This window comes from Bombus flavifrons, chromosome 9, assembly GCF_040668555.2.
Source record: "Bombus flavifrons isolate JBK064 chromosome 9, iyBomFlav1_principal, whole genome shotgun sequence".
In the NCBI taxonomy this organism is placed as follows: Eukaryota; Metazoa; Arthropoda; class Insecta; order Hymenoptera; family Apidae; genus Bombus; species Bombus flavifrons.
This window is the reverse complement of record NC_138450.1, coordinates 1,412,654-1,427,990: the sequence shown is the minus strand read 5'-3', so window position 1 is coordinate 1,427,990 and position 15,337 is coordinate 1,412,654. Positions and strand designations below refer to the sequence as shown.

Below are 15,337 nucleotides of genomic sequence, written 5' to 3'. Positions count from 1 at the left end.
GATAAATCTGAATCATTTTAAATATTAGAACACATTATTGTATAAACTCATAAATGTTCGGAAATTTCTAACAAAATCCCGTAGATAAATATGGATATTATGTATCGTTTGCTATACTTAACTTTTTATTAATACGCTACAATAATAATACGACAGATTCAATATTATTTCGATAGTATAAAAAGTATCTACAAAACTGTAACGAAAAATAATAGTATTTTTTATTAAATGAAAGAATTGAAATATTTTGACGTCTGTTCGTAATATTAGGTCGTCCGAAAAGTTTCTTTCGTTTTATAAGGAAATAATGGGTGCACAACATTTTCCGTTTTATATTATTTTATCGAATTACGTATGATCCCTTTTTTGTTCTGTCAAAATAAAGATCACAACGTTCGACGGATTAGGTTTGATGTTTGTATAAAGATGCGTTGTTGCAAAAGACGTGTCTGTAAAAGAAAGCCACTTCTCGGACAACCTAATATATTAAAGCTTAAAGAGTTTAATAATTTAGATAATAGATAGAATAAGAGAATAATTTAAATTTTATACAGTCGTGATTTGTGATAAATATTCCCGAGCCCAAAAGCAAATAATTTGAATCTCATATAGAATCGAGATACGTACGATACACACGTAGAACACGTACGATTACGTTCTTCTTTAAAAAAGAAGCATTGAAAACACCGCGCAATTTCAGATCAAATTCAGATCGATGACTTTGTTATTAAAAAATGATACGAGTAAGGCCGGGAAAATGTAATAACATAATCTCGTATATTCATCTTAATAGTCGTCGAGTTAACCAGTTGAAAGTATATTCCTACATGTAGCAAAGTGCAGTTTCTGGATCATTTTATTATCCGCGCTTAATCTTAAGTGCTCTTCTATGATAAATTATTGTACTGAATGCAGTTGTATATTAGCATAATACATAAACAATATGAGATCTGAAAATCGAGGCAAGATTTATTATAAATTACCTAATTGCCGACGTCGCGTCGTCGCATCGCGGTCGTTACAATTAGAAATCAATCACAATTTTACATAATAAGTTGCAAGAAGACCGAGGTAAGAATCAATATTTCCGAACTATTTTTATATACCTAATAAGAAATTAAATTGTTTTACTTTCAGTTTGTTACTTAATCACTCGAGTTTTACGAAATTCCACAGCGAATGTTTGTTCTTTTTAGAAAGCACCTCTTCGGTAGAAAATGGTGTAACGAACGATTACATACAAACAGATACGAAAACCTAGAAATACGAACATATCTTTAGGGAATGGTGATTTAGATATTCGACGCAGCAATTATTCTCTTGTCAGTGTGTAACATCTATTTTTATACAAAACTTGTATAGTCGTTTAGCATCGTTTTATCAAACAGATAGGCGGTAATTTACATAAAAATCGAAATGTATACTTCGACACATGCTACTCTAATAGAAGAACGTTTTATCACGAATTCATGCCACGTATTACAATATATACCGTTAAGATGCTTTGCACAAACGCCATTAGTTGTACGGGACGTTAAGCGACCACCAGGCACGGCCATCTGATTTTAATTTTAAATTTTCGGCCCCAATCGAAGATAAACTCACACGTTCTAACGCATCGATATTTTCGACGATTGAAAAATCAATTACTAATTCATGCTTGACGAATTACAAGCAAGTCGATTTGTCGAATCTAAGACAGCTATGTTATTTATCTCCAATTATTTTTTCACTTTTCATTGATTTTCAAGCAAGTATTCGTTTTTATACAGGGTGGTTGGTAACTGGTGGTACAAGCGGAAGGGGGATGATTCTACGCGTAAAAAGAAGTCGAAAATATAGAATAAAAACTTTTTTTTTAATTTTTTTTTTAATTTTTCCATCGAGACAACGATCTACAGTGAGATCCGTTATAACGAGACGTGATAAAGTGCACGCGTACCGACCGAAAATTCAAAGTCGATTTTCTCGAAAACAAAGCCTCAAACGAAAAATTTTTATTGTGTATTTTCGACTTCTTTTTTCGTGTAGAATCACCCCCTTTCCGCTTGTACCACCAGTTACCAACCACCCTGTATATCTTTCCGAAAAAAGATAAATTTCACGAAAACTACAACGGTTCTTTATTTAAAATATGATGTAATTAAGAACATATCTATGCAACTACGTGCTTAGATAAAAATTTATAACTTCTTGTCCTTCTTCTCTAATGGGAACAGTGTAAACCAATTTGCGAGAATAAATGTTCACGAATTTCGCCGTTGACAAATTGATAGAGAAGAAATACCTCGATACTTTGTTAGACATGAATATTATGTTATAAGAAATATTTCTAGTGAAGAAGCGTAAATATACATTGTGCATCTGTGAACATAAGAAATTTTTACATCTTTTAAGGAGAGAGTAAAGGTGGAGTAGAAACAGGATGGGAAGAAACGTAAAAGGAAGGAAGAATAGAAAGAATGAGACTGAAGAAGAAAGAAGGGTAAAATGAATATAATAGTCTCAAAATAAATAACTAAATAAATGTATATTCCAAAAAGAAACAAATTCTGTAAACGAGATTTGGAAATCTTAGAAATGGATCTCTTAACAGTGGAATATGTATGTGGTATAAATTTGAACAACGAGTCTAGTGATCTCAATTCGTGTATAAGATGTATATATTTATCATAGGTCATAGTTACGAAAAGATCAAGTTCATCTAATATTCACAAAAGATTGTACATAAAAGAAAGAGTGGTATGCTACGTACACGAGGCATCGTCATTCTTTTCAAGCGAAAACACACACGTGTACGTAAAAGTTGTTTATGACAATCCACCCTAGAGGCGAGAACGTCGTACTATCTTGGGAATATAGTGAATCAACTGCTATAAAATAGCTGCGTGCAAGTATTTTAATGGTCCTGTAAGCTTCTATCTGGAGGATCAAGCGACGGCGTTTAGCATGCATCAACTCGCATAACGCATACAGTGCGTCCTACGTGCTACAAGCTCTCTCGTGCTCTTTTCAGGAGACCGAAACGGTAAATGAAATCATTAGGGTGCGCTGACCCACGAATATCGAGCCGTATTTTCAAGATGACTGCACGCCTATAAATGTCATCGAGCTATTTCTTTCAAGACGTACCTCAAAACGTTACACTGCAATTAACTGATGGAAATTACGAGTACTAATTACTCGTAGTTTAAAATAAAGGTTCTTCGCGATTGAAATAAGCTTCTTAAATCAAACGAGTACTTCGCTTATTTCATATCAAAATTTCTAATATTAATGTCAAACGTTAACGACGGAATTATTCTCGTTTTTTTTTTTTTTTTTTTTTAACATCCATCTTGATGAGAAGACGATAAGAGATACATAATCGTGTAGTCTTTTATAAATTAAGTAACATCGTTTTCCTCGTTGTTGATTGCGAAATGATTTGCTGTCCACGCAGCTGTGCATTAGATTCCATCTAAACTGTCACCAATCCCGCCACGTTCTCATACCGTCTGGTCAATTATTTCAAACGTGAAACACGTTCCACCAGATTTTGGCGTTGCCTGTCTGGAAATGGATCGAATCAGGAAGCGTGACATTGAACGGTGTCCATAGCAGCGTGGAGAAAACTTTAAATCTAGTGTAAAACGAAATGTTTAATTATCTAAGGTTTGTCATCGACGTAACAGAAGTCGTAACAAGGTGTGTAATACGGCAATCAGTCGGATGACAAAGATGGTAATGGAAGAAAACAGATTCCGTAAATAGTATTCATTATCGACCGGTTAAACGTGAAATTCGAAATTAGCGGCGTCCAGACAACGATATTCGTTATCACGAGGGCGTGTTTTTACATCGAAGAGAAAAGAAAAAGAAAATGAAATAAAAGAAAAGAAAAACGAGACGAAATGGTATCGCGCGTGCGTCGGGAACCTTTCACAGTGGAGATTTGCAAGATGCAATTTTTAAGGCACGTCCTCTGGCGTTTACCGGCGAGCAATCGGACTGAAAACGATTACCAGAAAATTGTACCTCCGTCGACGAGGAGAAACTTTACAAACATGTGGAATAGAGCTATGGGGATTATGTAACGTGACATAGATAGATTAAAGTTCGATGAAATACAAGATATTGAGAAAGAAAAACGAAGCGATCGAAATCTCTGTAACACTTCTTGTATTATTATAGGAAATGAAATAAATCTGTCATTGGAGATTTATTAAATATAATTTAAACTTTAAAAAAAAGGATAGCAATTTATAATAAGCTAATATATTGATTTAATTATGCCCAGAAGCGTTGGTATACATTGGTATTAAAATTTAATAGCGCGATATCATCCATCCTTCAATTTCAACTCGATTTTACTATATTAAAATCACTTAATATCGCGGTAATACGAAAAGTGATAGATGGATTAGCTCTTCCACCACGGAAATTAGTTTCTATCTATGTTTCGAATCGCCACTTATCGAGGCAATTATTTTAATGCGTGCTCGTTAAATTAATACGATAGGAACTGCAATCTTCATCTTTATGACGTATAAATAAATCGATTTTATCCCGTCGTAATTCAATTGTTTTATCTGGTCTTGTTAACATCCAAATGCTTGTTAATTATCTTCTGCTTAACGTTTGATTAATAAGCGTTCTATGGATTTTCTGATCGCCTATACCGTGTTTAGATAGCGTTTTATTAATTATTCTTGAGTCGTTGCAAAAATACGTACACATACGGTAATAATGGAATCGCATTCAGACGAACTGGTTTATAATCAATGTGTATCTTTTTAATAAAACACCTGGCAACACTTGTTTTCTATTTTCTAGCATTTCTATTGGCTAATTGTCGGCTCCTCTCTACTGTGAAAAACATATGTTATCAATAGAATGAGGATGTCTACGCAAATGCACAATTTCGTAAAATGCAATAAAAGAAATAAAACTTAAGTAGAAAGTTGTTATATAATTAAAAGATTATTAAAAAGCGTGGTATATTTGTCGTATTTCGTGGAATACAAATTGTAACGTAAATAATATGCGACATACTAAAAACTCACTATCGATTCTACACGTTTTACGCGAATAAATGTGATATGCTTTTTAATGTCATCCGCAATCTAGTTTATTGCGTTCTACACGTTTGTTGCATCAATAATCTCGTCAACTAATCGCTGATCTCGTACTCTGTCATTTTAACGATGATTAAACGTAAATGCGTTAAATTCTGTCTTTCGAATATTTCGACTATTTGAAGCGTTTAAATGAATGGTAGTGGCAGGAAAAATACAGTAGAAGTCAAATTACTATTAATTAAATGAAAAGAAATTTTTTAATTGGTAGGATGGTGGGAAAAAATTAATTTCAATCCGCTTTCGTTATTTACCTTCATTCCACTATCCTCTATTCGTATCTCGTCGTTTATTATTACCGAACTGGGATGTATTATGATTAATGATTGGCACGTTTCTTAAATATCTTTAAACAGAAATTAACTCACGTTATAGTAGACTTGCTTCTATTAGTTACATTGTAAATATGTACTCGGTTGTAACGACATATTTGGAATGATATTTTCACTGTTTGATGCACGGACAACAGGAAGTCATATGTCATATTTTCTTCGATCGGTAGTATTACGTATACGCGTTTCTTTCTTCGTTTTTTAGCGGTTGGCACACGATTGTACACACGTATACGAATGATTGATGTTTCTTATTACGGATGAATTTAATGTGACTAGATGGTGCTACTATGTAGTCGCTTATTAGCATCAAATTATCGTGAAACAAAAACTTTTATAAAACAAGGCCTGAATAGATTTTCTATTTTTATCCCTGTATTTCATACGTATGCCCAAAATAAAGGCATACACGGCCAAGTATTTTAATTAATAAACCAGTGTGAGACAAAAACTTAATCGTAATTTTTTTCAAATTGGCAATAATAAAGAAAGTAATATTCATTCACTCCTAAACTAAGCTCACCAGACTAAGTTAACGTCCAAGTCCCTAACTTAAGGTCCCAAACAACTGAGATTCGCGATATTTTGCGGTATTTAACGATTGCAAATTAAAAAACGACTCGTTAGAGGTCGAAATTAAATAATTTAAAATAGAACGTTATTTGCATGTTTCGATCGGTGGATTTTCTCATCTATACAGTAAGTCGTAAGATGAAAACAATTTATTACTTAAATTTAACAATTGCAAGAGTATAAATATTCTTTTGTAACTCATCGTATAAAAATAAACCGATGCACACAAATACTTAATTTAATACTTAGTTTAATTTTTTTCTGCCATCGTTATAAATGTCCATTTTGCGTAAAAGTAACCATTCCATTTACCTGGTAAATTTGCAAAGGATAAAAAACAGAGCACCAACCTGCAAATAAGGGCTGGCCGCAGAGAGAACCAAACGATGCGCCAAAAATCTTTGTCCGCCAGTACAACAGAGAGCTACATCGGCGAACCTTTGGGACAGCATCGCCTCCTTGAGGAATTCCCCGACATCCGGTGCCCTCCCAGAAACCCTGATCACCTCTCCCATCATGCTCCAACTTGATAGAGATGACACACTATTTGCAGTACTCTTCAGTCGCTATAAACCAGTTCGAAGAATCACCACGTGTTTCAACTTCTCTTCATAATATCACGCTTTATTTGCCAAATATGTCCTTCGTTTAAATAGTTATATACATCAGTCAAGGCCCGATTTCATTTCGTCGGATTTATATGTGCGTGTTGCATTCAAGTACACTGATTTCCATAAAACACGTGTCCACATGATGGAAACGGATCGGCGCTAGCTTATCAGAGTCCCTCGGTGTTTCGTTATAAATAGAAATTAATTATCATAGAGACAATTCCAACCATCGATGTCCAACGTAGCCAGCGTAGCTACAAGAGAAAGAGAAGAATTCTAAAACTTATGGATGAAGCTTCCGAAGTAATTCGATTATCTAGCAGCTTTCGTCAAGTTTACTTCTCTCCGTGTAACTTTTTACTCGTGCATCATTTTTCATACAGGAACTTTCTAAGGAGTTGACAGTCTGCCTCTTTTTCTTGAACTTTCGACCGATCTCTTATCTTCGAAACTTTCTGGAAAATATCTATCGCTATCGATTTTAGAAAATTTTTCTCTTACCGAATTTAGATTCTATTTTGGAAACCTATCGAAAACTATTCTATACGATTTAAAGACAAAAAATTCAAGAACATCGGCATCTCCCGTCCAATTTTATTTTTAAGATAGGAAAGTAAAATTGAAAATACATTCTATTTAATTCGATATCTAACAAAAGGAAGTATTTTAAGATCCAAGTATATATCTGAAACAAGAACTTCAATTTCAAGATTTATTATATCGTTTAGCAAAGAAATGGAAGGATTTTAAAAATATGGACATCTATCTTTGGGGGATCCTGTACATATCACAGATGACAATAAATATGTCACTCGTCTATAAGCTGTTATCCACGTACAAAGAAACAAATCGTCCAGTGATTTTAGAAGTGTGATATAACAGCAGAAATTGACGAGCTCCTTTATTACAGCTTATTAAGCTAGCGGTTTTGCGTGGACCACGGTTCATGCTACTGTACTGTGAAATTACTTTGTGGCTAAGGAATTGATACCCTATATAAGATAACATCCCGAGCGAAGCGTGCAGCACGTTGAACGGCTTGTCATTGTCATACGTGTGATTGAACAAAGTTGCTCGAGCCGCTTGCGATTCCAGTACCGCTGGAGCCATTTTGAACGCGTTTATCGATTGTAAATAAAAATACGCTTGTACCATTAATATTGTAACATTAAGATGAGCGTGCTACTTACATCCATCATATAAACAGCTCAGTGTTAAGAACAGCTCTTATCTATTTACTGCTAACTCGTAGTATGAAAATATTGATTTCTTTTCAGTTAACGAAGAGAATGAAATTCGTGCGTTTTTAAGTTGCCTTAAATTTTTGAACATCTGAATTTTTGGACCTTTTTATTCTTGGGCTTTTGAATCACTGAACTATCGGGGCTAGAAATTTGTAGACTCTTAAGTTCTTAGACTTGTTGAATTTTGAAACTTTCACGCGTTAATATTCTGGGGACTTTTGCATCGAAGAATTATTGAATTTTTAGATTGCATTTTCAAACTTTTGAGTATTACAATTTTTGGGCTCGCGGGCCCTTATGTTTTTGGAGTTATGAATCTGACGATTTTTAGATTCTTAGATTTTTACATTTATAGATATAAATTCCTGGACTTGCAGACTCTTGGAATCTTACGTCTCTTAACTTTCAAATTGTTAAAATTTTTAACCTTTGAACTTTCGAGTCCTCGAGCTTTATAATTACTTTAGTTTTGGATTCTCGTTTTAATATCCAGTCAACTGCTGCGTTTGCGCTATCGCATAGGAATAAACAAATGCTCGCCTGTCAAATGAACGGTATCGAGAGACAGATTTATAGACGATTCGAGTTGCTTGTCATTGCCGAGTGATTTAGAAGAATGATCCGCTAGCCTTGATATTTTGTTTAATTATTATCGCGATAACAGTGCCGGTTCATATCGGTACCTTTGGCAAGCGGAGATACTGCTTTCACGTTTGTTTAATCCAGGAAATTGAAAACATCTATCGAATACACTTTATGGAAATTTCTTTATGGAATACACTTTATGGATTTTGTAATTTCGAATTTGTGGGAAATATACATATTTTGCATACGCGATACAGAACTTTTGAGAATAACATAGATACAGAGCAATTCATCTTCATTTTTTGGAAATATTACTATCAAATGCAATAAATATCAAATATTTTGAGACGGTTAGATTTCATTATTCAAATTAAAATCGTTCAGTTTCATGGTAAATCATCTACATACTTGAACGACCTAAAAAATTCGAAAAATCAATCATTAATGAAGCATTAGTATGTTAATAAACTTCGATATTCAATAATAACCTGAGAAATTATTGCTGATTTTCTTATCGAAATAACGGTCTGCGTTTTATTCGTTAGATACAGCGAAATAGTTTTGACACATGACACGATTTTCTGGTAGATAATGCAAATTTTTATCGATAGAGAGACAAGTTAGAACGAATGTCCTACTACACCCGAAACATAACTCAGATTAGTATAACACGACACCTTGTCTTTTGATAAAGAACAGGCAATGATTATTAACGTTTCTTTGTTACATCTGTTAACCCTTTTGCAATCGTTGAATTTTTCGTTTTAAGGAACAAAATAGGATCTTGCATGTTTTAAAAAAATGTTTGTCTTAAGATTGAAACGAGAGAACATATACGTCAATAACAATTTTTTTTGCACTTAAATATTTTCTAATATTAGAAAAATACAATTGAATCGAAAATGGCTAAAAAAGAAGGCAGGGTTAAAAAAAGCTGACAGAGAATAATTTTGAACAACGATATGTCAGTTATAATGTATGAATTACTTCTTAAATTAAATGTTTTAAACCAAATGCAAAGGTGCTTTTGATGTATTATTGCCTGACAAAATATTGAATTTTAAAATTGCTCTCCTATAAAAAACTTATCATGTTTTGAATCTGTAGTTTTCACCTGATACTTAAAAGATGAAACAAATCACATTTTACATTTTCTTCCTTTAATTATGTTCATAAAACTACGAATTTGTATAAACGTCGGTTTAATTATCACGGATATAATCTTTTTCATTGTTGCAATAAAAATTTGTGCGTATCAACCAATACCTCGACGTCCTTTGATCCATGTTCACGATATCATCGTTTATTACGGTATTATTGCAAAAATAAATCGATTTTTACGAGGACTTTGTGAAATACTCCATTAACTGGTAAATTTCGCCCAGAGCTTTTTGTACACAATACAACCTCGTTTTTTTTTTTTTGTTTATTTCTCGCTGCACTATTTTATTCAGGATACAATAGTTTGCCGATGCTTGAAAATTTATTATACACACTTGTCTCAAGGTTATTACGATTTTGTTGCACATTGAAACATATTTGTCGATTTAATCAACGATTTATTATTTCCCGCACTTCACCGGCTTCGCACTAAAAACACGTTACTTTTTAGTTTATTTAATTTTATTAGCCACTTTGTTAAATTCAACCGTAATTTTACACTAACGATAAGATATAAACGACGGACATTCGTTTGAACTTCAACGTGCACGAAGATGCATGTCAATCTGACATTTCGACAATCGAAAGAGGTTTGGCGAGTCCGTTAAAATGTAAAATCTAATCAACGCGCGTTGCTGAACACGAATTACCTTATTAAGATTGTACGAACAGACTTTTCAATCAAATGTAAGATATAATTCTCTGTCGCGTGATAAATCACTCTTTCTCGAAGTGGTTCACTTTCTTTTGACTCGATATAAACATCGTGTTTCGTATCCGCATCTAATTTTTTTACGTCCGAATTTCAACAGCTACAGTTAGTGAATTAGGTGAATTATCGAGCGAATTACTCGATCGATCATTTCCAATATTTTCTTAATATCTCCCCTAAATGATCCCTTATAATCCGACTAGATAATCGTTACGGTGGAACGTTCAAAATAGAAATGTCAATGAATGATTTTGCTGCTAGACAATGATGTGCTTCGAAAGGAAGTGGACAAATAATGCTTCTAAAAGAGTTGGAAGCTATCAAGTGGAAATCATCGATAATAGGTGAAACTAACCGTGAAAAACGCGTGTACCTCGAATGATTCAGTATCGTACTTATTAGAACGAGCGCAAGAATCCGGCATGATAAAATTGTTATGCAGAATGGAACGAGAACTCAACTGAGAACTCGCGGCAATTCTGTGGATCACAGAGTGTTTACGAGATACCCGTCGCTGAACAACTCAGCAGGGCGACTGCCACCTGAAATCCTCAGGTGAGCAGAGGCCACCTCTGCTCCTTGCAGTCTCTCAACGGAGAGAGAACTCGAAGGAACTCCTCCCATATCGGTGCTCTACTCCCTCCTTGAAGTATAGGTATACTTGCGTTTCCCATCGTGCTACCACAAGCCATCGACCACCAAGGTGGACATTCGAATTTTCGAATTGATGATTAGATGAACTGACATCGTTGTACTAATTGTATAACCTTGCTTTCTCGCTGAAATATGTAATTTGGCTGATTGTAATTATCTGCTGAGATATTTTATTCTGCAAGTTCGATTATATTTTTTTAAAAAAACGAATAATCGAAAAAAAGATATCGTAACATGTTGTAGGAAATTAATTCCTCTGTGATGTCACACCGAAATCTTTTATGAAATCTTTTACAGCAACGTGTTTCATATATATAAATCTCATTTATTTAGATAACTTCCATATAAATAAATAAATTACATACTCGCCTTTACTTTCTAAAAAAACTATGCACTGACATATATCGCTTATAATAAGACAAGTGCAGCAAGAAGATACGAGCTAGATTCTGAACAGTAAGAAGATCTTATTGTATGTACATAACAATTTCTGAGACTTGTATACCTTAAATAAATATAATTTCTAAAAGTTCGTTTAGAAAGCACGAGTTTATTTTGAGTTTCCGCTCACGCATATAAATCCCTAAAAATTTGTCTTGTTGCTATATAAGAAAATAATTGCAAGAGTAAAGCTTCTTAAACCTTTTCTTAAATATCTATTGTAATACTGAACTATTGTAGATATCTAAACGTATTTTAATTTTCTTCGGAATTTTGGACAGCCGAGTGTCGTTCGAGATTCCCGAAAAGCAAAATACCAATAGAGGGTTAAATGTTAAATAATGGTGCAAATTAGATATAATCACAGTTTTATATGAGACTAACGTGCGATTTAAAAAGTTATAAATTTTGAACAGTAACTATTATTTTGGACACTAAAACGCTTTTAACGGTAATTTTATCTGTCTACATCTGTCGACGTAATTTCTTGACATTTTATCCATAAAAGAAAGTGGGAATCTATTCATTCCAGTTTCGTTGAGAACGATTCTATTTCAGATAAGATTTGATTGCTAATTTGCATCGAGAAATACTGATGAGTTCGTTGGGATATCAAGGAATTGTTAAACGACCGGAGATAAAGTTAACGTATTAGTTAAATTTACGATCCTCACCTGGCAGATGCGTAGGGCGACGGATTTAGAGTGAAAGCGACGTCATACTCCGCAACTCGCGTTTGTTTTAGAAAATACCTTATCACGGTCGTGATAATTAAGAGAATAGGACAACATCCGCTTTCTTTTATGTTTTCCATCGGTGAAAAAGGAATCGACCAAACCACGAATCGTCTTATCGTCAGTTCCCTTTTTGAATTAAGATTTTAATATAATCATTGGACGATTATCCAATTGATCAGTTTTAATTAGTACCATTCAAGCTAAACAATTTCGGTGCTACAAAAAGAAATGTATGTTGCATGTAAAAACTTAGGATTACGCATATATTTAATTAGGTTACTGTAGGTATAATTTGGTTGCTGTGATCTCAGAAGAAGTCAACTCTCTACACGTTCGATAGGCCCTGTCATAATTACTCGCAATCAAAATAGAAAGAATCGTAGACAAAAATGAACACTAAAATACTATTTCTAAAATACTAAAATATTAATTCAATCGTTGAAATATCCTGTCTACTCTATAAAGAAATATTTAGACACGACACATATTAATTAACTCGATAGAGAAACAAATGACTCTCTACTTTATACAGGTCGATAATTGCAATTCAAACCTGTGTAGTTAAGGTTTGTGGGACACATGTTCGCTTGATGCTAATGCTGAACTTATTAGCACGAGTCAGAAACGTTTTCCAGGTTGATTATCGAGTAAACACAATATTATATCGGTTCCCGTTTCACCCATTATTAGCCTTGTCCGTTGATATTCACATTGAATCGTTGAAATTCTAATTTATCGTAATGTTCCCTTATACTGTTATTCTTATTGAAATCTGTGACATTCTAATTGTACGTGGCACGTGACAAGGTGTAGCGACACGTACTGTAATTTATCGATCTCATTTCTTCCGTAAAAATATATCAACTCGTTTTAATAATCTTGATAAGTTATCTTCTGATAAAACTCATTGCACTCATAACATTCGATAAGGGTAACATTCATTATAATTTGATGCCGTTAATCGGATTAGCCCTTAACTATAATACAAAAATTTCTATAATTATGTAATTAAAAGATAATAAAAAGAAGGTTATTTTCATTACGTACAGTGTATAAGTGACTCACAAAAATATGTGAATAGTTAGTATAGAACATTTTTATGAACATATTATATGTATTATAAAAAAAATTTCGACATTTCATTGACATTGTCGCTATTAATTATAGCGATAAGATTTGAAATCAATCTGAAAATATACGTGAAAATTATAAAACGTTCATTGCAAACATACAATTAATAAACAATTAGTACATTATATAGTAGGTGATGCCACTAAAAAAATTATATGAGGTTTATTATTATGTTTAGTAATCGACTATTTAAATAATTTTGGGACCTCTGTGATTAGTATGGTCGCAATAAAAGTATTATAGTGCGTCATAAAAAATCTTTTATACAATACATAATAGAAATATATAAATAATAGATAATAGAAAAAGTTTCTACAAATATTGAAATATTTTTTTGCTTGTCAATTTTATTTCTTCCACGGATATTGAACTATACATATTGAACTATAGGGAAAAATTAAACATTATAAAGTCAGCGGTAAAATTCACCTCTATCGTAATATCGATATTTTAGTTCGATGGTATTTTAACTTCCAGCTCAAGTTTTTCATATTTGTGCAACGTTCGTTTGTTTCATATAATTCTTTTTCAACAGTTTGTCGTTTCATCGCGTTTCGTTTTTAATTATTTATTCAAAGGTTAATGGACAGAAGTTTGTATTATCATCAAGTCTAAACTTGAAAATCAAATTTTTTATCTCGGAATAATGAGTATGTTTGGAGATATAAAGGTGAAGACGTGGTCACCCGTGATTTCTTGCAAAATTCCAGATAATATCGTTTCTTCCCAATTCACATCGTCTAAAATATTTACTCCGTCTTACGAAAAGTACGTTATTCAATTAAATTGAAATTTAATTTAATGATTAGTAATTGATCAGCTATTAAACTCCTTATTAAATTGGAACGCTCTTAATACTTTAATAAATAATCAAGGCACATTTTCTGTAATATCGTAGAGAAAAACGTCCTTGTATAGAACAATTATTAACGAATGAATATCAGCGAATCTGGTGGCAAGAAAAGGAAATATGGGACAAAAGGTGCAGAACAAAGATAACGACTAAACAGTTATTGCAACGCATGGTAAAAGAAAATATAACATAATAACCATATTATTAAATTTTTCATCCATTTAATGAAAAATACCTCTACACGATATCAATTATTACACTTATAAAAATGCCTTTGTATAATTGTTATTAAAGGTAATTCGTAGAAAATCGAAAGTAGTTCCTCCTGTCGATAAACCCAAAATGACTAAAAAACCAAAGAAAAAGGGAAAAGTCAAAGAATCAAAGGACGATAAGAAGGAAGAAGGAAAGTCTACACAGGAAACAGAAACAGATAAAACGAAGGAAAGTAGTGACAAAAAATCACCAAAATAAATTCCCTAAAAGATTACTGTTGGTTATAACTGAAATTCAAATGAGTTTTCGAACGTTCTTTTAACACAGAATTTTATAACTCGTAAACGTCAAGATCAACGTCCATCGATTTTATTACTCAAACCTTGAAAATCGCGATATCTAGCACAACACATACACGACTACATGTTAAACCATGCTTATTTCCCTTCGATCTTTACTTTCGAACTATTTTTCACGTACAACGTGAAGAAAATACAATTTTTTGATTACCTTTAATTCAAACCCTGTCAAGTATTATAAGTTATAAGTTTATAGAAATTTAATAAATCAACCTCGCGTAAGCAGTAGATGATGTTCTTCTCACCGGAAATGCACGTAAGAAGCTTTTTCTCCAGAGCACAAAGAAGCATAATTCTATCTTTTCATAGTTTCGTTACGAAAATTAATGTATCTGAGCAAAACGTTTTATCAAATAAATATTACTTTGAAATCATTTCTACACGCAACCATGATCATAACTACAGTAAAACTAGGTAGATATAAAAGAATAACGCTTAAGATTATAACAACGCTATGCAATATTTGTATAGTAACGGATAATGCAAGTAACAATTACGTGATTTTAATGATTCCTTTTTTTCGTTTATATATAGTCTTTCTAATAGTATTACTTACCAATCTGTCCTAGTATGATAAGATTTCGCGAAGCCTACACTACACATGGTTGCAG

The 15,337-nt window shown here is 33.0% G+C and overlaps 1 protein-coding gene across 4 annotated transcripts in view; it reads right to left on the bottom strand.

Moving 5' to 3' along the window:
• Nucleotides 1-15,337, bottom strand: part of LOC138183209 (uncharacterized) — a 31,177-nt gene extending 15,840 nt beyond the window's left edge. The window contains exons 1-2 of one of the 4 annotated variants that reach the window (XM_069119877.1): nt 9,729-10,854; nt 6,373-6,887 (exon numbers count right to left, since the gene is read on the bottom strand). In XM_069119877.1, coding sequence (XP_068975978.1) covers nt 6,373-6,540 — 168 coding nt within the window. In that variant the 5' untranslated portion in view covers nt 6,541-6,887; nt 9,729-10,854. Of the gene's footprint in view, nt 1-6,372; nt 6,888-9,728; nt 10,855-15,282 lie in introns of those variants that run through there. The other 3 variants (XM_069119878.1, XM_069119879.1, XM_069119883.1) reach the window with 3 other exon arrangements.